This window comes from Cheilinus undulatus, linkage group 15 (genome assembly GCF_018320785.1).
Source record: "Cheilinus undulatus linkage group 15, ASM1832078v1, whole genome shotgun sequence".
Classification (NCBI taxonomy): Eukaryota; Metazoa; Chordata; class Actinopteri; order Labriformes; family Labridae; genus Cheilinus; species Cheilinus undulatus.
In genome coordinates, this window is record NC_054879.1 from 29,352,648 (window position 1) to 29,380,543 (window position 27,896).

The 27,896-nt window shown below is 37.7% G+C and overlaps 1 protein-coding gene across 1 annotated transcript; it reads right to left on the minus strand.

Moving 5' to 3' along the window:
• Positions 1 to 5,518: 5,518 nt before the first annotated feature.
• sec22a (SEC22 homolog A, vesicle trafficking protein) lies at positions 5,519 to 26,704 on the minus strand. Its single transcript, XM_041807520.1, has 7 exons — positions 26,586 to 26,704; positions 22,966 to 23,176; positions 19,070 to 19,233; positions 16,680 to 16,859; positions 14,085 to 14,203; positions 9,425 to 9,490; positions 5,519 to 9,067 (listed from the first exon to the last, which is right to left on the minus strand). The coding sequence occupies exons 2-7, from the start codon at positions 23,145 to 23,147 to the stop codon at positions 8,867 to 8,869; spliced, it is 912 nt and encodes a 303-aa protein (XP_041663454.1). The 5' UTR covers positions 23,148 to 23,176; positions 26,586 to 26,704; the 3' UTR covers positions 5,519 to 8,866.
• Positions 26,705 to 27,896: the final 1,192 nt, after the last annotated feature.

A 27,896-nucleotide genomic window follows, 5' to 3' on the forward strand; every position in this document is an offset into this window, starting at 1 on the left:
TCAGAAAACCACTGTGTAGGAAATAGTATACAATCATCCTTTGGCCTTTGATTCCAACAAATTAAAAATTTTTAAACCTAAAACAGGAGATAGTAATATTTCTGATGGGGGCCCAAACCCGGTCTCCGCCTCAAAGCCCAAACACTGAATCCTAACTAACTTTAATGGTAACATGTAGCAGATTGGAGCCAAGATGGAATTGAAATGTGACAGAAATCAAAAGAAAGGACATTCATGCATAAATGTTATTTCATTACATTAATGAGTCAACTTTTCCAGATGGGTCTCCCAATTCTTTTGATTGCTGCAGAGATGTTTTTTACACTTTGATTGGAGTCCACCTATGGTAGATTAAATTGACACCTCTCTATAGAAGGCCTCGCAGATGACAATGCATATCAGAGCAAAAACCAAGCCATGAGGTCAGAGGAACTGCCTCCAGAGCTCAGAGACAGGATTATTGACAGGCACAGATCTGGGGAAGGCTTCAGAAGATTTCTGCTGCAATGAAGGTTCCCAAGAGCACAGTGGCCTCTATTATTCTCAAATGGAAGTTTGGCACAACCAGGATTCTTCCAGAGCTCCTTGCCAGGCCTAACCAAGAGCCCAATGGCACTCTGAGTGAGCTCCAGAGATCCTGTGTGGAAATAGAACAAAGTTCCAGAAGGACAACCATCACCCTAACACTCCACTTATCTTGGCTTTATGGGTGAGGGGCCAACAGAAGCCTCTCATCAGTGCAAAACACATGAAGGCATGCTTGGAGATGCAAGAAAGCACCAGAGCTGGAGAGGATGTGCATAGAAGAATGACAAAAAAATTCCCCAGTTCAGGTATGCAAAGCTTGTTGCATCATATTAAAAAAGACTTAAGACTTTAAATGCTGCCAAAGGTGCTTTTTTTATTTTTTTAGTTAACCTTTATTTAACCAGATAAAAAACCCATTGAGACCGAAATCTCTTTCACAAGGGTGACCTGGCCAAGAGGTCGGCAGCATACGCCATAATAAATAATACAACTCAGTACTTCAACTTATTTTTTTTTAAATACATTTACAAAAAAATCTTTCTGTTTTCTCTTCATCATGGGTCACTAGAGTAGATTAATGAGATAAAAAAGGAATTTAAACAAATAAAGCATCCGGCTGCAACACAACAAAATTGAAAAAGGTAAAGGGGGTCTGAAAACTTTCTGAACGCACTGTTTATAAAAAGTGTGCCTAACCTCCTGAGTACTACTCTGCAACCCACTTGGGGTACTGGCCCACCAGTTAAGAACCAATCCTTTAAGCATCATGGCAAACAGACATGACTCTTAAAGTAGTTCTAACAGCTGTAACAGTTGACAGCAGCAAGCGTCAAACCCAGAATGCAAGAAGCCATTGTGCTATTATATTTCAGCACAAAAAGGTGAGTGGTACTGAATTAAATCTTAATTCCACCCTGTGCTGAATCCATCCCTACATGAGCAGTCTTAATGCCAAAATTTTGGATTCTTGCTTCATTTGTTCATTTCTCACCAACAGATGGCAGCAACACCACATGACTGGGTTTCCACAGAGGTCCTTTGTCTTCCTTTTTTGTTATCATGATTATAGTTTATAGATGATGGAAGAGGTAGAAGGAAAGTGCTAATCTGCTGATTAGCAGCCTGAGTGTTCCTTCATTATAGATTTAATAACTGTATTTATACTGAACTCAAATCACTGCCTGTTATGTCTAATAAGTGTGATTTAGGGTCTTGGTTAATAGCTAATTCAATAACTCATGATGTGCATGAGCTGGTGTAATTCTGATGGAGTTTTATTGTTTAAAATCTTGCATTTTTAGGTAAATTTAAGAACTCAAGGTAAGGTTATTAAGGAGACGGGAGGCTGAAGTTCTGCTGGGCTTAGGAACAATAGTGATTGCTTTTCTTGGAGTTGGAGCAAACAGAGTCTTCAGAGCTTCACACATAATAATTCTGACCTTTCAAAAACAGCCAGCCAACTAAGGCCTGACTGTGAGCTTTACTAAAAAAAACATATCACAGCTGCCACTCACTCACAGCATTTTGAGTTCAAGTAGCACTTCAAGCAGTCACTGATTTCCACCTGCAGCACCAGTCATTAAAATCCAGGTTCTTCCTGCAGAGGGAAAAAAAAATCCCTGTTCCATTAATCCACAACAGGAGGAAATTGCTCTTCTTCATAATGAGACACCTACAAATAACATCCATTATAACCGTCATATTCAGAAAATCTCTTGCTGTCACTTTTGGAGATAAAGGTGCAGCCTGAAAAGAGTTTCTGAATCGTGAGGCAAAAAAAGGCAGAATAGAAAGGACATTTTAGCTTCATGAAGCAGCTTGAACCCTTGCTTTTAAACCTCTAAAGTCAGGAAATATATCAGTTATGATTTGGTTCAGATAAGTGGTCTCACCTTAGGACCACCCACCACCTCATTAATGCATAAATGCAATCTGAATTTCTGAAATATGGCAGCCACTTTAATCTATTTAATGAAAAAATGTTCAAATCTAAACATTACATGGAGCAAAGGATATGACCCAAAAAGCACATAACAAAAAGCCCTGAAAGGACATGCATGCATTTTATTTACTCCATTTCCCATGACAATGTGTAAATTCAGGTTGTTTTCTAGAGAAATTAACTCATCATCATGGAAAACCAGTTTGTTAAAGCAAGGCTGGAAGCTCAATAAGTCAAGATCTTGAGGAAAATAAATGAACATTTGTCATCATCAGTGGAAAATGGAGTGAAATAGAATAATGGATCAATGTCTATAGGTCTTCCCCTCATCATGAGGTCTTTCTCAAGTGAATTTTGAATATCCTTGCATCCTGCACTTGCATACTTTAAAGACAGAGGATAATTTACCAAAACAGCGCCACATACTGATGATGAGCTGCACAGCTGAGTCATATCAAACCCTCCTGTACAAATGTTCAGGAAATCCTGCTTCTAAAATTCATTTCAAAAATCTTTTGGATTATTTAACATAAAAGATGATCTGAAACTTGAATCAAAAATGTTGTAAACATTTTGCTTGATCGTTTATTTACATGTAGAGTAACTTGCTGATAGCTGATTGTCTGTGATATGACTCTGTTTCATACATTTAATCTTCCTCTGAATTTTCCTCATGTATGCAGCCAATAGATCTGAGTTATTAGCTTAACATTCACACCTGCCAACCAGCCAAACACAGGTGGATTTCAGCTGTGGCCACTTTAGCGGGCTGGTTTATCTGTGATACATCCTGTGCTTTATTATAGGGATGATGCTTATTGCATTAAGGCCGTTTTGTATATGAAGGGGACAGTTTTTCCCTAAAATTAATGCAAAGCGCTAGATCCTTGCCCACTTTTTATTAGACCACAAACTTTGTTAGTCAATTTGTGTTTTCTTCCAGAGTGGATAAGAAAAACACTTCAAGGTTAGTCTAGTCTTTACCATATAAATCATTATTTCAAGCAAGAAATTATGGCTGTTGAAAATTTAGAATGGCTAGTAACTTTGGGAAACTACTAGCCACAGTGGCTGGTAAGTAAAAAAGTTCATGTTAAACTCTGTTATTAGATATGATAACCGAGACTTTAATTCATTCCCATTCTTGTGATTGGCACAATAATTTTTTACTGAACTCTGTGATTTTACACTGATATTGTTGGTAAATGAAATAAAACAGTTAAACTGCTGCCTTATTTGACACCTCAATTCTCTGAGATTAATTTATGTTATAAAAAGTTGGATTGTACCTCAATAAAGCTCCATACTAGTGATTTGATTCATTAGCTAATTGATCCAGGAAAAAATCAGAATGAAAGCATCCAAATCTGAAGTGTTATTGTACTGCAGTGAACAAAAGGGACGACTGACTGCTCAGTATGACTTCAGTGGAAGAACTGTAAAACAAAGTTGGGTGCTCTTGGAGAACAGGGGAAAACGTCCTTTATAAAAAAAGGAAACCAGGTATTCTAGACATGAAAAATGTCTATACATTTTTGAAGTGTCATCTACCTGTTCATATTTCTCTGACATATCTACTGATGTGGAAACATGAAGCTCCAGTACTTTAGAAAATAGTTTCACTGGACTGACACGTTTCTGGACATAAATATTCATCTGTTAAAATGAGGTAAATGTAACTCTGTTTATCAGTGTGCTTTCAGTTTTTGCAGAGATGCTTGCAGCTTGTGGGAAAAAAAAAAAGTCTGAGCCTTCTATTCTCTAGATTCTTGGCACGTCGGACTTGATGCTCAGGCAGTGAGTATAAAGATCCTGACTTGTTAACCCGTGTACTGTATGTACAGCAAATCTGACATTAAATGTAGTTTTTCAGGAAACGCTTTATACCTTTTATGACTCTATTGCACCCTCATTTTCAAACCTGTAATTCAACACAGTAATATTTGGGTTTTGTGCCAATAGTAAGACAAAAACATGACAACAAAGAAAAGAAAATGCTGTTTTTTAATTGTAGTATGCAAATTAGGCTCTCTTGGTGCATTATGAGATTTGATTATGAAAAAAGCTAACACCAGGAGTAATCTGAATATAAGGTCTTATTTTTGGTTGGGTGGCCGACAAGTAGTTGTACCACAATTTAGAGTTTCGCACTACAGTTATACTTAAGAAGTAGAACAGCATTCATTTAAGACAAAAAACAGAAGCTATAAATGCCTACTGCAGGATACTACACTTTATTAATTTTCCAATTCTATAGAATTAATGTGTCAATGATCACTTTACTATTGCAGATGTTATTTCCTTAAGACCATGCAGACTGTAACCTCTTTAATATAAATAAATAAATAAAATTAAGACCTCATATTCTGCATTTCACACTTTTCAATAATTTTTAAGAGCCTTATTTTTGTCTAAATTGATTTAATGACTTTTGATACTTTTTTAAAGATTTATTTTGGGACATTTTGTGCCTTTATTGGATAAAGGAGGACAGTGGATAGAATTGGAAATGGGGGAGAGAGTGGGAGAGACATGCCGCAAAGGGCCACCCCCAGAATCTAACCCAGGGTGCCCGCGTACGTGTCCCGCTTTCAATCACTATGCCATCTACGCGGCCCGACTTTTGATACTTAAGACATCCTGTTAACATGCCAGTCTAAATAAAACAGCTGTAAGCCATGCAAATGTAATGAACTGTGCAGACACTGTGCCATCTTAAACCAATCATGTTGGTGTTTTTACAGTCAGGGCTCATTCTGAAGCCTCCTCCAGGTACAGTTCAAGCATTAGAGGATCCTTCATAATTTTGGTGGTAGAGCATTATCTGGATTAGTCAAGGAAAGACAACTTGAGATGCACTAAGCCATGAAAGGAGAAGCACTTCTAGACTTCTAGCCATGAATTTACTCACGCACTCATTCAAGACCCACTTCTGGGTCCCAATTCAACAGCTGTGGTTATAAAAAAAACAAAAAAAAAACAAATATAAAATGACTCATTAAACTCATCAGTAATATCATAAAATGACCATTTATTTTTTGCTGAAAATGGAGATCATTGTGATGAAGTCTTAGATTATTTTATTAGTCAATATTACTCAGCTCAGCCCAGAGACAGTGAGCCCTTATAAAAGAGCAGATATGTTAAACTTAGGCAGATATGACTATTTATCAATGCGCTAATAAACTGATTAAAAATGATGTGATAAAAATGAACAAAAACAAAGTCTTACGGTATCAAAGATGCAAAATATAATATTTTTTCTTTTCTCATACATGCATTCTCAGATTTTCATTTCCTTAATTTATTATTAGACTTTGAAAGCTTGTAGTCACAGGTGGTAAAACATTTCCTTTACATACCAACCATAGCATTCACAAAATTAAATCTGCAACCAAAAAAATAATAATAATTCATGACTCATTTGAGTGCTCCAGTCATGGCTGATGGACTTTAAAAAATCTTGATATTGAATTAAATCTTCAATAAAACAATTTAAAGGTGAGTAACACTCTACACAATAGGTTTTCAGCAGTAAAAGCCTAAGTTCTGAGACCTAGAAATGATCACATTCATCCCCATTCCTTAAGTAAAGCGGTATAAAAAAAAACAACTTGAATTTCTCTCTCTCTTACACAACCCGCCCACATGACACATTTACAGCTCTTGGAGAAGCAGAAAGTGAACAAGAAACCATCTGAGCCAGTGAGGTTTAACTGAGATCTAATCAAGTTCGAGCCATGTTTTAGAGAAAGCAATGAGGTCATGTAGGTGTGGTTCCTCTGTTCAAGAGTACAACGATGATTCATACGAGCCTGAAGTACTGCACTGATCCCCTGACGGATCTGTAGTGTAGATGCCAGATGGACATTAAGTGGATTTGTGTGGCTGAACTCCCTTTTATTTTCTGTTTCTTCCAGTAACAGAGAGGAAAAAAAAGACATTCAGAAGATCTTGGCACAACTATTGAGTTTCTCCTGAACAATGAACAATAAAAGAGTGACTCAATTCTCCTCCATTTGTTTGCTATTATTTGCGCAGGAAATCGGGAAATCTTCCCATAATTCCCTGAACAAATCTCCCACTGCCTAATACCGGCGAATGCGGCATCTCCTGTCTGTAATTATGTTGGATGTGAGCAATGTGCCAATGTCCAATTCAAAGGGAGACGGTGAGTTTTTGTCATCCTAAGTGGAGGATGCAATCACGGGAGCTTGATGGGAGGGAAAAAATAACCCGCCAGAGGCGGCTCAGATGACACGTGCTGCCTCTGGCCTCTGCAACACAGCTACACATCTTTACCACTGCCAACACAGACCTGTTTATTAACAAAGTCACTTGACACTGGCATATGCTTGAGGCTGTGTGGGCGAGGAAGTCGGGTATGAATGCTAACAGGCTGTTTCTGTCTGCTGAAGTTGCTATGTGACAGCCAGACGCCCCTCTGCTTTAAAAAAGGGAAGCAATCACAAAATGATAAATTGAACTAATAAAATTTGCATAATCTTCACTGACCTCATGTCACTGAGCAATCACTCAATAAATAAATGGTAAATTAAGTGTCTAAAATATAACAAGAATCTGCCAAATAAAGTTTGATCAATGACTCCTGAATACAGAATGAATTGAAAACTTAAATGACAGCCATGCACACAAACAAAAAGCAGCATTGCATAGTTTAAAGCCAAGATCTAAACCAGAGTCCTGCAGCATGTCAGGTACATATGAGCCCATGTAAAAATGTAATTCTAACAGGTGAAAAAGGTTACCTTAGTGGGATTAGATGGTGTAAATAGACAACAGGAAAACTAGGATCAAAACCCTGTATTTCAGACTTTTTAGGGTCCTCTATCCATTTTTAGAGTGGGGGGTTTACACTCCTTTTCGTAAGGGATAATAAATGACCAGTCCTGGACCTTTAAATCAAGCTTATCCAAGTTGGGGACAAACTACAAGGAATAAGACCTCAGAACTGAACTACAAATCTGTTTGGGTGCAATCAGAAATTTGTAATAAACCACAAATTTAATACAGATCTCTAGATTTTAAAACAATCCGCACAATCATAATGGCAGTTGACTTCTTTATCTGGCAGTTCCCTTTGCTTTATCTGCACAGTCTGTTTCAAAATTGTTAAGAAATAATTCCGAGCGCTGCTTTGACTCATTTTAACCAGATCCTTCCCAAGCAGTGAAATTTGCTAATAATTTGACTCAAGTCCATTTGTTACAATTTTGAAAGCTAAAGATTCCCTGCAAATGCAACAACTCTACTTACAAATGTATCACTCTGTAGTAGGAACCTCCTGCAATTCTTGTTTTTGATTTTTTTTTTTAATTTTGGGAATTGTTGAATTAAAAGCTACAGATCTGAATAACATTTGGAGCTTATTGTGACTGTGGGTGTTACAGTCCATCCACTGTAACTCTGGCTAGCTAACTAAGCTGGATCCTTGACTGAGTTGGCTGTGAGTAATGGCAGGAAACCCCAGCCCAAAGCTTAGGGTTAGCTTGTCATTGTAAGACAACTTGCCAAACAATTAGAGTAATTGAAGAAGATGTCCAGGTGGTCCAAAAAATTCAGGTGTGAAGTGATAAATAGCTCAATTTCTGCCTCCAGTTTGGCTCTGCTCAGAAAATGCATCATTACTGTGTAAATGGTCTATTAGATTTTCTATGTGCATTTGATTTGCCTCCAGAAAGCATACATTTTATCACATTTACAAAAACAAATATGTTGGTGTTGTAGATTAGATTGAGCTACAGTTTTCAAATGATAGGATGATCCAGAACATGTCTTAGGCGTGTTGGAATTACTTTTTAAATATTAATAATGTGTTTATAACAGATAATCCCCTGAAAAACAAAAAAAACTGTGCTGAATGTTATGAAAAACTTCTGATTGTTTTTAATCTTAAAACACTCAGCACAATATCTGTGTTTAATTTTTGCCTTTTTTGTTGAAAGTTGTTTTACATGAGCAATAACAGATCATTTCCGAGTTGCATTTACTTTTAAGGTCTAGAGAGGACATGGGTTGCAAAGACCAGACTTGTGCAGGACTCTGACCTATATTGTGGCTGACATGTAAGACAGTTAAAGTAAATATCTTTATCCGAAAAATGATGAAGAGTACACAACTGCTGAGACCAGTCCATTAAGTTCCATAAATGATGAGGGCTGGGAGCGGGTGTCTTTCCACTCCCCACTGAGCTCTGTCACTGTCCGCTGGTGCTGGGATACGGTGAAGCTGCAAGGTTTTTGGTTTCTCTTTTAAAACTGAGATGATTTTTTCCTCTTTGTCCTCAGATTTCCAGGAATGTCTCTGCTGCATTTCAACAGCATGTGCCAGACACCTGACTTGAAGTCTGTTAGTCCTTTCTGTTTAAAGTTTTTGTCAGACGTTGTAGTCAGGTGCTTTCCCTAGCGGTTGTCTCAGTTTGATTTGCAGAGTCATGAAGGCCCCCACGGCCACATGGAAGAGGATCTGCCACATGTTTCTCAGTTCATACAGGTACATGTTGGACAGGCAGATGAGTGCAAACGCCAGGAAGGACTTACTGTTCCTCCAGACAGAGAAGTAGGCAAACAGGTAGCACTGAAAGAAGAATAGCACACTAGAATTTGAATGCTGCTTAGATTTTTGGGCCGACATTGACCGGTGACAAGTTTCATTTTCAACGCCCTTCATGGGACAATAAGTCTGCTCAGTAAGAAAGAAATCTGATAACTTTGTTCCACCCCCACGAGGTCGACCAATTTGTGGTGCTCCATTAGGTATGAGGAGCTGCACAAAAGCAGCTGATGAAAATGTTTTAGAGAGGTAGTGGGGTGAAAGGCATTGAGCTTTTGCTAATGTTAGTTTGGCTGACAAGCTGCTGAGCTGTAAAGTGCAGGGCTGTTAGTCAGCCAGTCAGCCAGTGACGGGCTGCTCTTACCGCAGACTATCACTTACCTGATACAGACAGGCTGCTGTGCCGAGGAAGAAGGCAATCACATAATTAAAGTCTTCATCATCATTCTGCAGTGAAAGAGAAAATGGACACTTTTAGGCAATATTCATCCATGTTTAGACAAAGCATTAAGAAACCAACATGACAAGAAGAATCTGATATTTCTCTTATTCATTTCTATTATCAAATCTCATCTGCTTTGCAAGAATGAAGTGACATTTACAAAGAAAAGCCTGGATGAAAAATGTCAGACTGACACTAATATGCAACTGGGTTGAATAAGTTCACAAAAAAGGAAAAAAAGACACATTTACATGTTTTTTTTGCCAACAGCATTATCAGGTTTAGTAATGATTACAATTTGTGAAGTAAAATACTAATAATGTCACAGCATATTAACTTATTATGACTATATTTGAAATGTTATCCACACTTAAGCCCAGTTCAAACCAAAGATTTGCAATGAGACGAGTAGAGACTTAAAAATGTATTCTGAAAGCCTGTCAGTTCACACTGCTGCAACTGGAGGAGATTATGTATCAGTCTCAAAACAACAACTCTGTTCTTCAGCTTTCTCTTTTGCTTTTCATGCTTATCTTGCAGCTGTATATAGCTTGTAGTGTATGGTATAAAAAGGGCAGTGATGGTTAGTTACTTGCTACTGTTGCAATTAAGTTGAGACATAAAAATAACTAAATCCAGACTTTGGAGCAGCCTGGGTGCTTCACAGAATACCCAGGAGGCTAAGGCCAATTTATGCCTTCAGCTAAGGGCTTTATCCCATCTTTTGTCAGCATCTCCAGGTTCTTCCTGGAACAGTTTTATTGTTTAGAGAAATTGGTGGTACCTCTAATAAGCAGAGCATTCTTGAACTACTGAGACTAGGGTAATAAGGAATTTGAATAACCCAGAAAATATACACAGGAGTTACAGGTTTAAGATATTTTAGTATTACATCAAGTCCAAACAGCATACTAGTGCCAGACGTTGCACTCCACTGTGGGCTCACTGTCCACAATGCATTGAGGGTCTGACGAGAAGCTTATCTCACAAGACGAGACAAGATTTGGGTCAATGAGACACAAGACACGGGACGAGACGAGACAAGATTTTACACTTTTTTAAAAATTTTGGAAATAAACATGAGTGGAAAATATGTCCTTTATACGGCTTAAAGTCATTATTGAGAAGCATTCAGGTCTACCCAGAAATGTTTACGCTTTTCTTGTACTGAATAGGCTATCAATGATTACGCACAGTTTGTCTTGTCTAACTCTGACTCAAACTGTACATTTTAATGCTCTTCAAATCAAACCTTTCATTTTAATAGTCTACCACATCTTTATTTGACTACAGTATGCACTCATTGCTACAATAATACAATAATAAAGATAAAAGCACTTACATTATTTTGAAAGCAATTTAAAAACTATTTACAACAGACTGAAATATAAAGAGCTGCATCAGTAAAATCAAACTATTTCTCATCCTCTTTCAGTACATGCACATTTTTAACACTCAGAAGAAATATTTCCCTCAATAACACATTTTTTTGTTTTTTTTTTACAGTAAAAAAGAAATAGCTTATTTAATTTTATTTAGTGCTGTTTTATCTCATATGAGCTTTGACAGTGTTGGACATGATGCACAGATGAACGTGTGTGTGCGTTGGTGAGCAGGTGTGTGTCTCTGCTCTGTCTGCTGTCAGACAACAAACAGAGTGTGTTTAACTGGAGCTAGAACTTCGGTTTTTGGAGCTAACAGTGGGCTCTACAGTGCTCAGACAGAGTTTGTTTTGCGAAGTTTACCACTGCAGTATACAACCGCCTGTTGCGCTACACATGTTATGCTTCTGATTGATGCTAGCACAGCCAACAGCTGAGGGAAGTGTGACTGACAGACAGTGAGAGGAGAAGGAGACATGAGGAAGCAGCGACTGAATCAAAATTACAAAGTCACAGATACCGGCACTATGAGCAAGTCTGCGCACATACACAAACTCACAGAGACTGCACAGGTTTCCAGTAGCGACATTTTGTCATTTCACACCATTATGATGAACGGATTATGCATTTGTGGATCATGCGCGGCCCCGAGTAGCGCACGCGGAGGAGGGGGTGGGGGTTTGAGCCGATGATCTGAATCGGTCTCGGATCAGCTCCGTTTCTTCATTAGCTGGCAAATCAACAATTATAAAGTGTCCAGGGCATCTTTGTGATCTTTATAACTTCCAGTTAGGTACTGTTTTCTGACAGAAGAGCTGCTGCTCGTGGTTTCAGGGCAATGTTGGTCTCATGAGATGATTTTCACTTTGACAAGATATCTCGTGACGTTTTGGTCTCGTCACAACTCTACAATAAATCCATTAAAAATGTAATTGTCTGCCCTGTAAATTGTTTTTTTTTCTTGTTTTTTGTTTTAATCTTTAACATAGGTAAATATCATTATCTGCTTTCTAGGTTGGGGAAAATATTGTGTCTAACATATAATGTGAACATTTTTGCAACAAAAAGTTGAAAGAAAAAACATCAACAAGTGGAAGAGTTGGGCTTTGTATTGACAAGTGTTTGACAGCTGAGAGTCAAATAGTTCTACTCCTTGCAGGCTCAAGTCAGAGCAAAACTTTCAGTCATGGATGTGGATATTATTAATGCGACACTATCTCCACTTTGTAAAGCAAGCTAACAAACTCTATGAGTGAATAAGAGAAAATAAAGGAAATTTTTCAGACACTCCTGATGCCTCCTGATTGTTCCTCCCCCATCTCAACATCAGTGACAAAGAGGAAAACAGAAGGGAAAAAGAAGAGAAAAATGTTGCACTGAATTGCACTACAACACCTGCATGCTATGGGGCTACGACAATAGGAAACAGTGTAATCAGGCTGGTTACGTAGCAAAATGTTTTGTTCTGTTATTTTTAAATGCCTTTTTTTTCAGTCTGTAATCCAGAAAAAAACCCTGTCACTGATCAAACCTTGCACACCAAGTGCTCTTTATTTGCATTTGCTGCAAAAATTCATACACTCTGTCAATTTATTTTGTACTGCAAAGAAAATATAGAGTGAAGATGATTCTGTCCATCTTTGACTGCTTAAAAATCAAACTGGGTTCAATCTCTGTTTCAAGGCTGTGTGCACAAAATTTGGCACACTATTATGTTCCACCGTTGATAGTCACATAATACATGGTCAAAGCATGGTGTTTAAGGTGATGTTTTAGTGCATGGGAAATAGAGAGGAAGAAGGGAAAAGCAGACGTCAATCTGCATAATCAGTTACCCATTTCGATGACTTGGATGGATGTGAAAAACACAAAAATCAAACCTGTTCCAAAAAAAAAAAACGGGCCATGAATTTTGAATCGCACGACTCACTCAGAAGTCAGGCTGACTTTCAGTCGGATCGGGCGTCATTTGTCGTGCTGTGTACAGGGGCGTACAACGGCCGACCTGCACCCAACTGGCCGGCCTTTGAGCTTTGGGCAGCAGTATGGCCAAAGTCTTGGGATGTTCTATTTTGAGTATAATCAGACAGACCTTGAATGACAGACCAGACAGACCAAGTCATGACCGTTGATGAACAAATACTGAAGCAACGTACAATATATTCCATTTTACAGGTTTGGTAAGGTTAGGTCTATTATTTCTTATTTTCTTTGTGTTTCTGATTGTTTCAAGGAACAGAGGGCAGATTCAGCAATTAGAACTGGCATGATTATAATAACCTAATCGACCTTTGAAACAGTTGTGATTTTGGGCTTTAAGGAGATAATTGGCTGCTGAAACACCTAAAATTGAAGCAACACTGTCAGCGGCAAGATTCAAGCTGCAGCTGTTTCCAGCTATGTTTGAAAAAAGTCTTGCAGGTTGCAATCTTTGGTCTGAACTGGACTTAATTCTTTGCTTGACAGAGTCAACTTATTATACCAGTATATTTTTATGTTTGTAATATATGTGGTGACCAAATTTAGCTGTTTTAATTTCCAGTTTTCATCATGGGATTCAGAAAATAATGTTTCCCACTATTTGATATCTACTAGACAAAACTTGCAATGCACACTGTGCAGAGATCCCTCGTATTTTATCCTTTCAGCAAATGCATTCTTTGTGATGAGCCTTCTCCTGTATATAAAGCTTGTTTATTCACCTGTTAGTTGCTCAGGACATTCTACAACATGTTGGTTTTGTTTTTTATTAATAGACTAGGCTGTCATCAACCTCTTCACTCAAAAGGCAAAATATTGGATGTAAAATTATAATTACAGGTAAAAAGTCCAAAAGATACAGTATATGCAACATTTTGAAACAAAGTACTGAAAATGAAGGTAAAAAAGTACAAACAATGTTGAAGAAAGAGAAGGATGCACTGTAATATTTAACAGGAAGATGCCTCCTGGGGGAATTCAGCATTTGTTCAATAATAGACAAGAGGTGTAGGTGTTTACAGTATAAAAAAAACTAAAGGGAAAATAAACCTGAGCAGATAAAAGTAGCAACACCTGAATAATAGATAGAGTTGAGCAGAATGAAATGGTTTCAATAGCTTCACTGTGATTCTGCAGGAAACACTGGATTATAGAGCCAAAACAATGACAAGTGTGAGACTGTATGAAACCAGGATTTCTCGTTGAGAGAAACTGACTGTTTGAATATCATCCTCACCTGTAATATGCTCTCTATAGCGTGGACTCCTCGCAGCAGGTTCAGGCCTCCACAGAGGATGCTGAGCACACAGGACACGATGCCTGGAAGAGTCACCGGCTCCAACATCTGAGTGGGAGCTGAATAAGTAAGGACACAGTATCACTGACTCAGCAAATATGCCTTGGTGTATGAGATACAAGAAGAGAAGCATTAAGAGAAACAAAAACCCTGCCATATAAAGAATAAGATGAGAACTTTACATTTGTGAAATGCAATTATTAGTTGGACGAAAGCATGAATCCTCAAATAGAATTGATAAGCCTGGCTACATTGTTTAAAGTCTCCTGTCCTCCAAAACATTCGTGCATAGTAAAAGGAGTGATGCGTCATTATTATCAGATGAGCAGACTTTATCCTCCAGAACAAAATGATTTATGCTCCCAGAAACAAAGACTGGCAAGGGCAACCAGCAGAGAGTGAACAAAGCGAGGAGAGCAGCTCTGAAGAGGATGTCAGGGGGAACGTAAAGGCTCTAAGTGACCTGAGGTGGCATCGCTCACAGCGGGGATGCTGAGGTGTGACGGTGCGAAAAAAAAAGGGGGACATTTCTAGAGCAACTGAAGGTTAGGGGATGTGAACCACAGGAAAACAGAGAAGCTGTTTGACTGAGCAGTAGGAATTTTTCACCAGATATAAAGTAATAATGGTTCTTTATTATTCTGGCTTCTTTATGTTGTTCAGCAGATTATTGCTGATAACATCTCAAGCTTATCAAAGAAGCTGAAAATGAAGAATAGTTCATGTCGTTAAGGGCACACACTGTTGCCTGCAATTTTCACATACAGCGGCTGAGCCGCGATCTACCAGCAAATCATGCTGCGGAGCAAATCGTTCCCTCTCTAATCAATCAGAGCAGTTCAACTGCCCATACTCCAGTCTGGCACCAGCACGTCCCTGAAGCACCCCTCCACTGTGCTTCGTTGGGGATATGCTACAGGTCTATTTTGAGCACTGGCAGCTGCCAAAACATGTCAACTCCCGTCAATCAGAAAGTTCCAAACAGGAAGTCAAAAGTGTAGCTAGTACTTCCAAAATACAATGCAATGCACAGACCCCCGATTGTAAATCAAGTTCAGTGGGTCACAGAGCTACAACGGCACCACTGACAAAGAAAAGGTTACTTTTGAGGAAATTTAGCCAAAGAATTTTACATAAAACCACACATCCTTTAAGCAAACACTGACCTTTTAACTTCCTAATGTACTCACCCATCGCAGAAGCAATAATATCACAGACTCATGCCGGGATAGATAATAGGCTAAATCATCCCCAGAAAGGTGAAATAGTCAGTTGTTGACATACTGTTCAGATGGGAGTCTAGAGGACACTTGTACTGTGCTAAGAGGCTTGCTTGGCCCCTTTAACATATTGAAAAAATAATTATTTTGTCACAAAAATAATTTGAATTAAACTGTGGTATACTTTCAACCAAATAAACCTTATGGAGTAAGTGACTGAGTAACGATAGGCTGTTCATGTTTACGTTTCTACCTCCTTTGGTGTCATTGAATCCACATTTAAAAAGCCAAACTGTTATTAAATGAAGAGCCATGTGGGAGCCAAACAGCCAGCTCTATTGAGCCGAGCCAAATGATCTGGACCTCTTAAAAGAATCAGATTTCCTATCACATCGAGCGAGGCCTAAGGTTGGTGAGATGGACCTCAGCTGAGGAACCACAGCCAAGATCAGAGTTTAATGTGGTAAGCCATGACAAAACTGTACTGAACCAAACTGGACAGCTATGTGGAAATGGACCATACATGAGGGTTGTGTGACACAGGCATTGGACTGAGATGTTTGTTTTTGGGGTTTTTTTGTTGTTTTTTTTTAAATTTCCCTACAGGTGCCATTTCTCGATGGGGTTATCAAACTTTTTTGCCTGATTATTTCATGTCAGGACACAAAAGCAGCTGAAGATTGTTTATATTTTGCACTTTGAACACTTGGCATAATCATTAATAGCTCAAACATTGCTTTTTTGGCAGCATTTCTCTGTCAAGAAATAACTCCTAGCCCCCCCCAAGGGGAGTCCTCTGCAGCAGCGTGAGATCATCTGCAAAGAATTTCTAGATGTGCAAACACCATATGACAAAATAGGGACATAGCTATACAGGCACATTTGGGATTTTGCTAAATGAAATGGAAATCATCACACAGGAGGATGGACTAGACCAGAGACCAGGAGATTCAAAAAACCAGACTGTGGCTGGGTGACTTGTATTCCAGGTGTTTATAGGAAATAAGATTATTGTTGGATGCAATGCCTTTCTGTTTTTGCTCCATTATCCTTTTTTTGGTCAGAAAGAGAGGTCAAATTTTACGCATCCAGCATCTGTATTAGTATAGTGAAGGATTCGGTGTTCTGAGGAAACTACCTGTGACCTTTCTATGTCATTGTATTACAAAGACTGGTGCTATAAGTGTTAATAGTGCCAAGTAATAAGAGTAAGATAACATGAGATAACACCGTATTGATCCCCTGAATGGAAATGGGGTACTCTATCACACTAGAAAACTTCTTTCATATTAGATGGGGCTTGTCTCTGTCCTACCTATGCCTTTGTATTTAGAGGACGTGTGCACTGAGAAGCCGTTGATAGCCTGCAGGTCCTCATGGGAGAGCTGGTAGGGCGGTCGCAGCTTGATCTCTGTCTGCATGTCAGCCAGGTTGATCTTGGTGGACAGGGAGCGTGGGCTGTTGTAGCGCTGTTTGGTTTTCTGGATGAAGGTGTCTGATGAATGAGAGAGCACAGAGAGGCGGTTAATGGCAGAAGGAATGAAACAAGGGTGATCAAAAGAAAGTCGGCAAGTAAGAGGGGGAATGTTAGTCAAGGTTAAAGTCAGAGTTCAGTCTTCAGTTCTTCTCTGTTTGAATAGAAGTTAAAAAGTAACATTTGGGGTTGACAAATAGTAGGTTTCACATGATGTCCATATACAGTTATGCACTTGGTCTTTGAGATCTTGCAACTGACATTTTTCATTCTGACATTTTACAGACTAACAAAATACAATCACAGAAATACTTCAGTTTTCATAAAACATAGCAATTATAATGCCATCAGTACTGATAATTTCCCCAATGATCAGGGTTGGACTGGAAATGTGGCATACCAGGCATTTTCACTGAGGTATAAGAAAACTCCTCTTTTTGTCACAAACATGCTTTTAATTAAAACAGCAAAGTACTACAAACCAAATATACCTTAGGGGTAAGAGACCAAGTGATGATATGCCGTTCATGAACAAGCCTGTACTACAAAACGACTCTTTGATGTCCTCCAGGGTAGCTAGCTTCTGTTTGAGTGTGAGTTTCCTTTCCTCCATCCTTTGTCATTTTTTAATCCACATTTAAAAAGCTAAAAGGGAACCAAATGAAGAGCCTTTGGGAGCCAAACAGCCAGCTTTGCTAAGCTGAGCTTAAAAATAAATGTACTTCCTTTCACAACGAGTGGTTAATGAGATGTACATCAGCTGATTTAACGGGTTAGGTCAGAGTTTAATGTGCTAAAGCATGGCAAAAATGTATTGAACCAAACTGGACTGCTATGTGGAAATGGACCATACACGAGTGGCTCATCCAGGATTAAGACAAATTCTTGCCTACTGTTTCTCTGCGACTTTATTTTTTTACTTTTTACTTTTTTAATTTTTGCCTGAGTATTTCACTACCTTAGAGGTGCAAAAGCAGCTTAAGAATTAAGATATTTCTATCTGTACACTTGGCATAGACGTAAGCAGCTCAACACATGGCCTTTTTGGTCGAAATCACTTCTTGCCCCCCTTGAGGTGTTCTTCACTGCTGCGTGGCGTCACCTGCAAACAACCTATAGGCTTATAAACATCAGCAGACCAGTGGGTCCTCTTTATTTGTGAAGAAAAGAAAGTAGTAGCTCTTCTACGATCTGTAGAATGAAGAGGAAGTTAAGTCCCCTCACCACACTACAAAATTACTCCATTAAAAGTCCGGAATCAGATTTTACCCCCGTTACAGACATGTAGGCCTGTGCCAGTACTTTTATTAATATTGAGAACTCTTAGTATTAATATAAGGGTAGGGTAAAACGTTACCTGTGGCTAGTTTGTTATTATACTGATATCACAGTTTCAATAATATGCTGGTCTATTTAACACGTTTTCATTTTTGATTTCTTCTATTGTCTAGAAAAAGCTGCTATAATTATTAGAAAGTTCAGCACTAACTAATGACATGTATTGGAATAGAACTACATAACACTTTCAAATGGTAATTAAAGCAGAGTAGCTTTTTCTGATCTATTTAAAATCAAATCTGTGTTTATCAACATTATGTCAGTAAATTTAGGCCTTAGTAATTTAAAAATATAATGAACTCAAGCAAATATTTTTTTAAATAATTGCTTATTTTTCCTGTACTTCTTCTTGAGAAAGGACAACATGTCCACCATACCAACATCTGACTACAAGGTAGTGACTCAAAACAGAGTGAAAACACATCAATAGACACTTATCTCTGAGCTACGTCAGAGTTTGGAATTGCCTATGATGTTTAACTTTCATGTTTTTGTGACAAAATGCTGTTACATTTTTTGGCACAAAAGCTTCCTCTTGTTCTGCTTTGTTGTGTTTACTTCAGAACATAAAACACCTTAAAAGAAACTGTTCAGTTTTTAACACATGGGACAAATAATAGCCTGTCACCATCAAAAAAAGAAAAATAAGCAAGACCAAGATTTCCCAGCCTACAAAGGCGACACAAATTGCACATCTATTTGGAAAAAATTGCTTCATCATGGGGCCAATTTTGTAGTAAACATCTTCTCATCTTCAAAATACATCCTTTCCCTGAATCACTGGCAAGAAAAGTCACTCTTGCTTTTAGACTCTGAAGGACAGCATTGTAAATTTTACCCTTTGATGGCAGTCACTTAGTCTGAAACATGCTGTAAAACTCAATGGAGCTCACCAAATTCAATAAAGGAATACGGCCGCACGGCACTGTTGATCCGTTTGGTGTCATAGGTGACGATAAACTCCTTCTGTAGCTCGTCCAGGAAGCAGAAAGCCAGCACATTGGGGTAGTTTGCAGTGCACACCATCAAGTATCCAACACCCAGAGCGCTCGTAAAACTGAAACACACACATGCAGTAACATTAAAATCTTCTACCACTGCACTCTTCTCTTGTGATAAAAACCCTTGGACAATGTAACTAGGACACCGAGCCAAAGCACAGAACATTTCAGGAAATAAAAAAACACAATGGCATCATTTCAGTTCCAGCTTGTTGCTTCTCTTAACCAAGAACAAACACTATTTCAGCACATTTGTGCCTAAAATTCACACTTTCACAGCTAATTAAACACAAAACCACATTCACATTCATATGCACCTCGGCAGACACGTTATCTTTTGGGCCTGCGGCGTTAATGGATACACAGAGCACAAATTAAATTCCCCAGACACAAAGACTTCTACATTATCTGAATAGCTCAGAGCATAATTTAGGGGAAATTTGGTTATCAAAACAACGTCTAAATTGATGCAGAACAAAAATGTCAATAAACAGTACAGACGGATGTGATGTTTATCATGTGGCCAGACAAATACAAACAATATAAACCCCAAAAGAGTGTGTGGAATGAGGGTGAATGTGATAGCAGCATGACACTGTGCAGAAACCAAGCATCAGAACTGACAAACACACATCAATTAAACACACATGAGAGCAGCAGACGCTCACCTAACTCTGTCAAGGCTAAATGCTGGTTAATGTTGTTCCCTCCAGTATAACAGCCATGAAAACAAAATCACTATCAAGTTCATTCTTAACCTGGGTTTGAGTTTTTTTTTTCCTGCAGTAAGCAAGCTATGTTCAATAATTTAGCTTCTCTAAGGGGCAGACTTTTCAAAGTTTTTCTCAAGAAAAATAAACCAAAGATTTGAAGCATCCAAAAGGAATGGATTTTAAAATTTTGGAGCCATATCTTCAAAGGTCCAGTTTCTTCTAGCCCGGAGGGAGGAACAAACAACAAGGCCTGATCAGAAGAGCTCAGATACCTAGAAATGATATGGAACCATAGCAGCTTACCCGGCTGGTAAATGTCTGTGTACTGGGAATAAGGACCGAAATGTCCAGTTGTTGTCTTGCATCAACAAATCTGCCATTCTTCTATTGGAACAGTTACCTGACAGTAATGCCAGTGATGTTTTACTAATGCCACATCAGGCCATGTAGAAATGGATATCAACACCATTACTGCCATTAAGGTGTTTTTCATTATTTCTTTTGCTGAATTCACTACAGATGATCCGCAGCAGAGACTGAATACAAACAAACTGTGACCCAACCTTTTTCAGTTTGTTATTTTGGACAATAACAAGATCTTAACTGACAGTTTTTACATGAGCACAAAAAAACTGAACCAATTCGTTTAACAGACTCAAATGAATTTCAACAAGTCTCACAGGTACTGTGACATCAACTTATTTCTGCTCATCACTGACTGAAAAAAAGGTTATGTCACAGTTCCTGCAGGGCATAAGCTCTAACAAGCTCTACGTCTGCTCAGATCAGCACTGACAGGTATCCTAAACTTCATATCAAGTCACATTTGTTAAAAATATTACTCAAATAATATTTGAAAATCTTGAAAAATGTTGAACTCCTGTTGAAATCAGCAGACTGAATTTCAAAAGTGGGACAGTTATGTGTTAAAGGTCAGCTCAGTGAAATGTCTATTGTGAATGTAGATTAGGTGTCCTAGTGTGTGCAAATTAATTTGAATCAATTGAATCAATGAATCACAGGTTTAAAAAGTGTGATTAAAAATGTATGCTGATTAATCACACCCTGACTCCATCACACAGCTGGCTGAAGTAGCTTTGTAACTTCAATAAGAACACATGCAAAAATTCTCTGTGCTTTATATTGTTATAGTTTTACGTAAAAATTCCACAGATTCACAACATCTTGGATTGACTAGTCGGTGAACAATCTGCCTTCTGTCTCCTCTTTGGTTTCAAAAGCTAGTAGAAAGTTGTGATGCCATTCAGAAGCATGTCCTTTCTGATTGTTTTGTTACTATTATGCAATCGTTCTCAAATTATCTATATATGTGATTATCTATATTGCGATTCATTAATTACAAAGCCGATGATTAACTCGATCATTTTTGAATTGACTGACAGCACTAGCTAGAATGTTACATCAAGAAAAAGAAAATTCAGTTGTTTTTTTTTTACAAGAAACTTTAACAAATACTAATGTGATAATAAAGAATGATTGTTTTTAAGCAACTGTAGAAAGAACAGATGAAATTGTGACCTTTCAACTAAAGCTCTACTCAGCTTGTCTTTTTGTCTTTCCAACAAGCTATGAAAAAGGATCAATACTGATAATGATAGGGACTTAGATCTGTAAGGGGTAAGGAGTAAGAATAAGAGTACCATTATCAATAAAAATTCCATCCCTACTAAGGGATGAAGTTTTTTCTTTGTTCATCCTGAAACTTTAAAATGTCTTAAAATGTCTGCTTAGGTCTGAGCTTCAAATGAAGCTTAGCAGAAGTTCAAGCAGGAAGGCTGTTCTACTCATTCACTAGTCATCACTCGTCCATATCCCTTCTTTGAGTTGTTCTCTCTTTCTGCTCAGGCAAAAATGGGCATGTTAGATATTGACCCAAATCCACTATTTTGCATCCCTAATCTGAGCGACTTTTGCCATCATTTAGCAGCCCTACTGGTTAGAGATCAGATATTCAGTGTCCAGCTGATGGGTTTGTTTTTATATAAATATACCCATTATTCTAATTCAATGTCCAGATGGCACACAATAGTCAGAAACATTTTAACACATGGATGTAGGTTTTAAAAAATACAGTCTATCATAAACCAGTAACACACAAAATGCAGTTGAATAAAGCCCTGGGGTACAGCTTCTATTAGTGCTTTTGCATAAAGTAAGGTATTCTATGTTAAAGTCACAGAAAAGCTCTAATCCTTTCATACTCAGTGTATTTGAAATCCCTCTGTAATGAGAATTGTATACCAAGCTTGAAGTGATAAGGAAAGTGACACTGTGTCCCAGAAGTGTCCAGACAGTCATCAGTAAGCAGTTACCAATGAATTCTGTCCACACAGGATTAAACCAGGACTCTCCTCTTTTCATGACAAAAGCTCTCAGCTTTCAAACAGCCAGAATATCACAGAGTAGATTAACCTGTGACTTTAACGCAGCCTGTATCATCCTGACCTTCTTTGCCTCTGACCCGCTCTTCTTCTTCTCCTTCAGCTCTTATTGATTAAAGAGCCTCTTAACAAAAGGAAATGTGGATGCTGAAAGGTATAGCAGGTTCATTAACCGCTGATTCTGATGGTTTTTTTAAGCTCATGTTCTCTTTCTTAATAGGACTAATTAGCTCCTAACGAAAAACAGTCCGCTTCAGAGATTTTCAAAGCATTTCCCTGAGCACCAGAGGGGCTTTTAGGAACAGTTTGACTCATCAAACAGTGGCCTAGCTGTCAAATCACTCAAATTAAAAGACATTTTTTCATCAAAGTTTTTTAGAAGGGTCAATAAAAGAGAAGAATACTGTCATCTGACTGCTTAATAAAATGAATGTCAAGGGATTAAGATGCATAAAATTATCTAATAATTAAAATAAGCTTTACACTTTAAATAACAAAAGTGATTTTGGATATAATCAAACAATAATCTTACTCTTAAGAGTCATACAAAATTAAAGAGTACTATCACTGGATATAACTGGATTTTTATTTTTTTTAATATGTGGTTTGAAAATAAAAGGTCCCTTTGAAATCATACTGGCACAATTTAAAATAGATATCCCATATGACGTACTTGACATTATACGTTCCAGTCTTCAGTGTGCAGCGGTCGGGAAACTGGCTGAGTTTCTTTGAGAGACCTTTGAGGTGCTTCTTGGTTTCCTGCAGCTCTTTGTCCTGCTCATAGTCAGTCGATGCAGAAAGCGGCAGGCCGTCCCCGACCCGCACCACGGAGGCAAACAATACCATTGACATCTTACAGCTCTAACAATCTCCCTGAAGCCCTGCAAACACAAGAAACCAACACTAAGAAAGCTTGTTGAGACTGGTTCAAAGAGACAAACACAGTTTAAAGTTTAAGTCATCATTCACAGATATCCTGATCCATTTTCAACACAAAAAATCATCCAACATTGGTCAAATAAAACTCAGTAGGGCTTTCAAGAATTTATAATACATTCAATTTATTTGAAAAGCTTTCTGAAGGACATAGAGAAATGAAAAACCTTAACCAGTGTCTGTCTTCTCATAACTAACTGAAATAGGTGTTTTTCCTGGAAGATTTCTGCTGTAAGTATTAATGCTTGGTAAAGTTGTAAAAATATGTGATACTTTCATTTTGACATCAAAGTTTAAGAGTGCAGTCGCTGTTAATGTATCACCAAAGCTTTTAAACAATCTACAACAAAGGCCAGGGCACAGGAGAGGAATTAGTCAATGAAATGCAAACTCCTACACACTATTTAATGGAGCTCATGATACCAGTGTGCAAAAGATTGTCTTTAGTTAATGATAACTGAAAATATGAACTTATCCGATACTGGATGCCTAGGAGTTATATGTTTGTTGCAGATTGAAAGCGTATTTTTGTGGTCTTATTTGAATTGGTATCATACTGAAGTGTAAAACTGAGGTATCATTACAACCCTTGACTCAGGGAGAATCTATCCATCCATCCATCCATCCATCCATTTTCTAGATTGCTTATCCCGTTGGGGGTCACGGGGGGGAGCTGGAGCCTATCCCAGCTGTCATTGGGCGAGAAGCGGGGTACACCCTGGACTGGTCGCCAGTCAATCGCAGGGCTGACATATAGAGACAAACAACCAGGCACGCTCACACTCACACCTACGGCCAATTCAGAGTGATCAATTAACCTAATAAGCATGTCTTTAGTGGTGGGAGGAAGCCAGAGCACCCAGAGAAAACCCACGCAAGCATGGGGAAAACATGCAAACTCTGCACAGAAAGGCCCTATTCAGGGAGAGTAATGCTGTAAATGAGATGTTAATTTTTAACAAAAAGCCTGTCATTGTGGATATCTTCAATTACATTTCTACAAGAGATGTATTAACTTTGAAAAGCACAGTTGATACCAATATCAGTGTTAAAATTAAAAATTTAGCCAGTTGCTGACACATTTCTATTTCAATCAGTCAACCTTTATTTACACTCAAGAAATCATTGAGGGGAACCCTGATTTACAATGATGTCAAGTCAATTACAGAAGAAATTCAGAGAATACAAAACAATAGAAATAGAGGAGAGACTGACAAAAGGGCATTAAAATCATCAGACTGGTGATGATGAAAATGACAATAAAGGTCACACTTACATAAAACAATTAAAGAGATAAGGTTATTTACTTCTTTTGGTGAAAGACTAGATGGATGCTAACAATTTCTCTTTTGTTTAAACCATGTATAGATCTAAATTTATCCAATAGGTGACTTCTTCTGCCCAGTGAAAATGTCTTACTTGATGCAGAAGTTAGGTAAGCTGGATTTAAACATTAAATTTATCTGACACAATAGATAAACACTGGCTTACCTGCCTGTTCATCCAATTTTTTTTTTGCCAATAGCCAAGGTTTCTCAGTGGGGCTGATATCAGCTGATACTGGAGTTGAACAGATGCATTAGAGCATGACTTATTTCAAAAGGGAGAGTCTGATTTTTAGCAGGTGAGACACTATCCAAAATACAAATACTGATAGGAATGTGCTTGCTTTCAGTACTGAAATCATGTTTGCACAGGTGTCACTTTTTCTGTCGCATTTCAAATTTAAAATACATTTGCCTATTATGTATTAGCTTGTTTTTTTTTTTTGTCAGCTAGTTGCCATTCTAAATGTGTTTTTAAAATAAACTTAAATTTGCATTTTTGTACTGTCTACTACTCTTTAGTGATACACACAATTAGTCGGCTAAAAGATCGAAGTCCCACAGACCCACAGTCCCAGTTAAATGCTCCACCTATACAATGTTACAGTGAGAAGCTGTTCTACTGTTGCAGTGTGACGTATGTTTACAGAGTGTATTCACTTGACTTAAGCCTATTCAGCTAAACACTATTATAATTTGTGTTTAATGGTTTGGGAAACTGTTTGCCTTGCAATATCCCTACTACTTTTCATATTTCTCCATTATCAATCAATTTATCTTTATTTTTATCTTTATTTTTATCTGTTAGGTGAAGATTCTCCAGGTGATCTCCAGTGGTCTAACCGTCTGACTGAGACATCTACAGTGTACATTCAGAGGATTATAAAATGAAAAAACTGTCCTTATGTCTGTGGTCTACCATGTTTTAAAATCTTTAAAGGTTTGAAAATCGTCTAGTGTGTGGGCAGCCTTAGGGGTTGTGAGGTGAGAGAAGGAAACGCAGAAAGAGACAGGCGGGCAGAGGTAAACTAACAGAGCAACAACAAAATGAACAATAAATATGATGAATTTATGACTACAACACCAGTAAATATGAGTGGTATTAGAAGAAACATTTATATGTGATAATAACAGAAGTTCAAGTTGAGCATCTGTGTGGACAATCTGTGTGGACAAGGGCTTGTCCACATAATATATTATAGCAGTTGAGGTTGAGCCAGTTCTTAAATTCAATCTTACATTTTCATTGTTAACAGAAGTAATCAAAGAGATGCCATGCTTTCTTTTTCTAAACGTATTCTGGTATAGTGACAATAAAGTTAATTGTGATTATCCTGATTCTAATACCATTTGCCACAGGGCACCTAAGATAAACCGAGGGTAATATTCATGATTGCATGATTAAATGGAGTATACAGGTGTAAATAATGAACAGAGACAGTTGGCGTTGGGTGGGGGTCTGTTGTTGTAGGACCATGGACAGTTCCATAGACTGAATAAAGGGGCGTTGTGAGGAAGCGCATGTAGGTTGGTTATTATGAAGTATTGTCAACGCACTAGTGGAAAAAGTGTGAAAATTACCTAGATATAAGGAAATTTTAGAATTTAGATCTGTATCACTACTTTGTTTTTAAAGAACAGCAAGATACTGCAAGCTCAGAAATGATAGACCTTCCCGTTAGCCTGCTAACATTGGCAGAGAGTCAGGGGCTAGTACGGGGTAAGGAGACCACTGGTTATTTTATTAAAGTCAGACCTAAGATATTAAGAGTTATCGAATCTTTTCAACTAACGCCGACCAAAATAAAGCGGGTAAATCAACCACACCAAGCAGAGTCAAACAGCTAGCCATCGTTAGCCGCTAAGCTAACAAGCATTAGCTTTAACACCAACACTTCCGCCGGTTAACGTTAGCAAGCTAAGGAGCTAATTAGCTACATTATCTACCACTAAGTGAAAACCTTTTACTAAACATAGAACAAAACACATATATATGAGAAAAAGAGACGCTCAGTCGGCTTGTACATACCTAGAAAACAGGTGAAGCATCATGTAGCCACTTCTGATATGTAGATATAAAACTGTGCAGTGTTAACATTCAGCTAGCAGGGACTGCTGTGATTCTTGACGTTTACGTGGCCGTTTCGCGGTGCATTATGGGTAGAGAGAGCCTCTCATCAGCATCGCAGAAAAAAATGGAAATGTGCTTCGCTGTTAAAGATGGTTTTTAAAAATTCTTTTAAAGTTTACATACTTTTTAAAGCTCTTTAAACGTCTTATATAATATAACAAATACTTTATTTTATTGCATTTGACACATTTTTATATCAGTGGTGGAAAGTAAAAAAAATATATCTACTCAAATTACGGTAATTGAGTCGTTTTGGGGGGGCATTTGTACTTTTTTAGTATTTTTGAAATCAGTAAAATTTTTCTACTTAAGTAAGTTTTAACCAGAGTTACTGTACTTTAACTTGAGTAAAGTACTCTTGTACTTTTTAAATCTGTTTTTACCACTAAGTAATGATTCCCCATCACACCTGTTGTATTTTACATTTTTATAGAGGTGTGACTTTATCTGAAATATGTGGTTGGAGATCCGTATTGTCATGTTCTTACTGCCAACAAGGAAAGATCATATTTAACCTATACAACTCCTTGGTAACTACAAAGGCTGGAAAGTAAATCGAAATTTTTAACTCACAACACATCCTGTTGCAATTTTCAAATCGCAGAAGATGCAATATTTCTTTGACCTGAATATGTGTAAAAATACCAGTTTCATGCAATTCTTTGCAGCTGATATTTTACGCTCTACACAAGCAAAAAATTAAACATAATTTTGTGATTTTTAGAAATATTTTCCTATTTTTGGAGACATTTTCCTTATTTAAAATGAGAATTACAAAATATAATCATTCATATTGCATCTGCAATATGAGTTCATGATGATTGCCAGAAGGCTTTAAGTTAAACCAATCAGTAAATTTATCACTGTGATCAAAGTAGATAAAGGAAGATTTGTAATTCATAATGATTTATGCATAGATTATGTTGTATGTTGTATTATGTTTTGTTGAAACATATATAAGGTGAAGAATAAAAAAAAATTGCATTTCACATTGTAAAGGCAATATTGAAAAAAAGCAGTAAGTAAATTTCGCAAAATTGTTAAGTCCTAGAAGCTACTTAACGCTCAGCTCTTAATATAAACTTTAAATTAAATACTTTTTACTGTTACTTGAGTAGATTTATAGGCCAGTGCTTTTACTTCTACTTAAGTAAATTTCAACTATAGTAACTAAACGTTTACTTAAGTACAATAGTCTGGTAGTTGTTC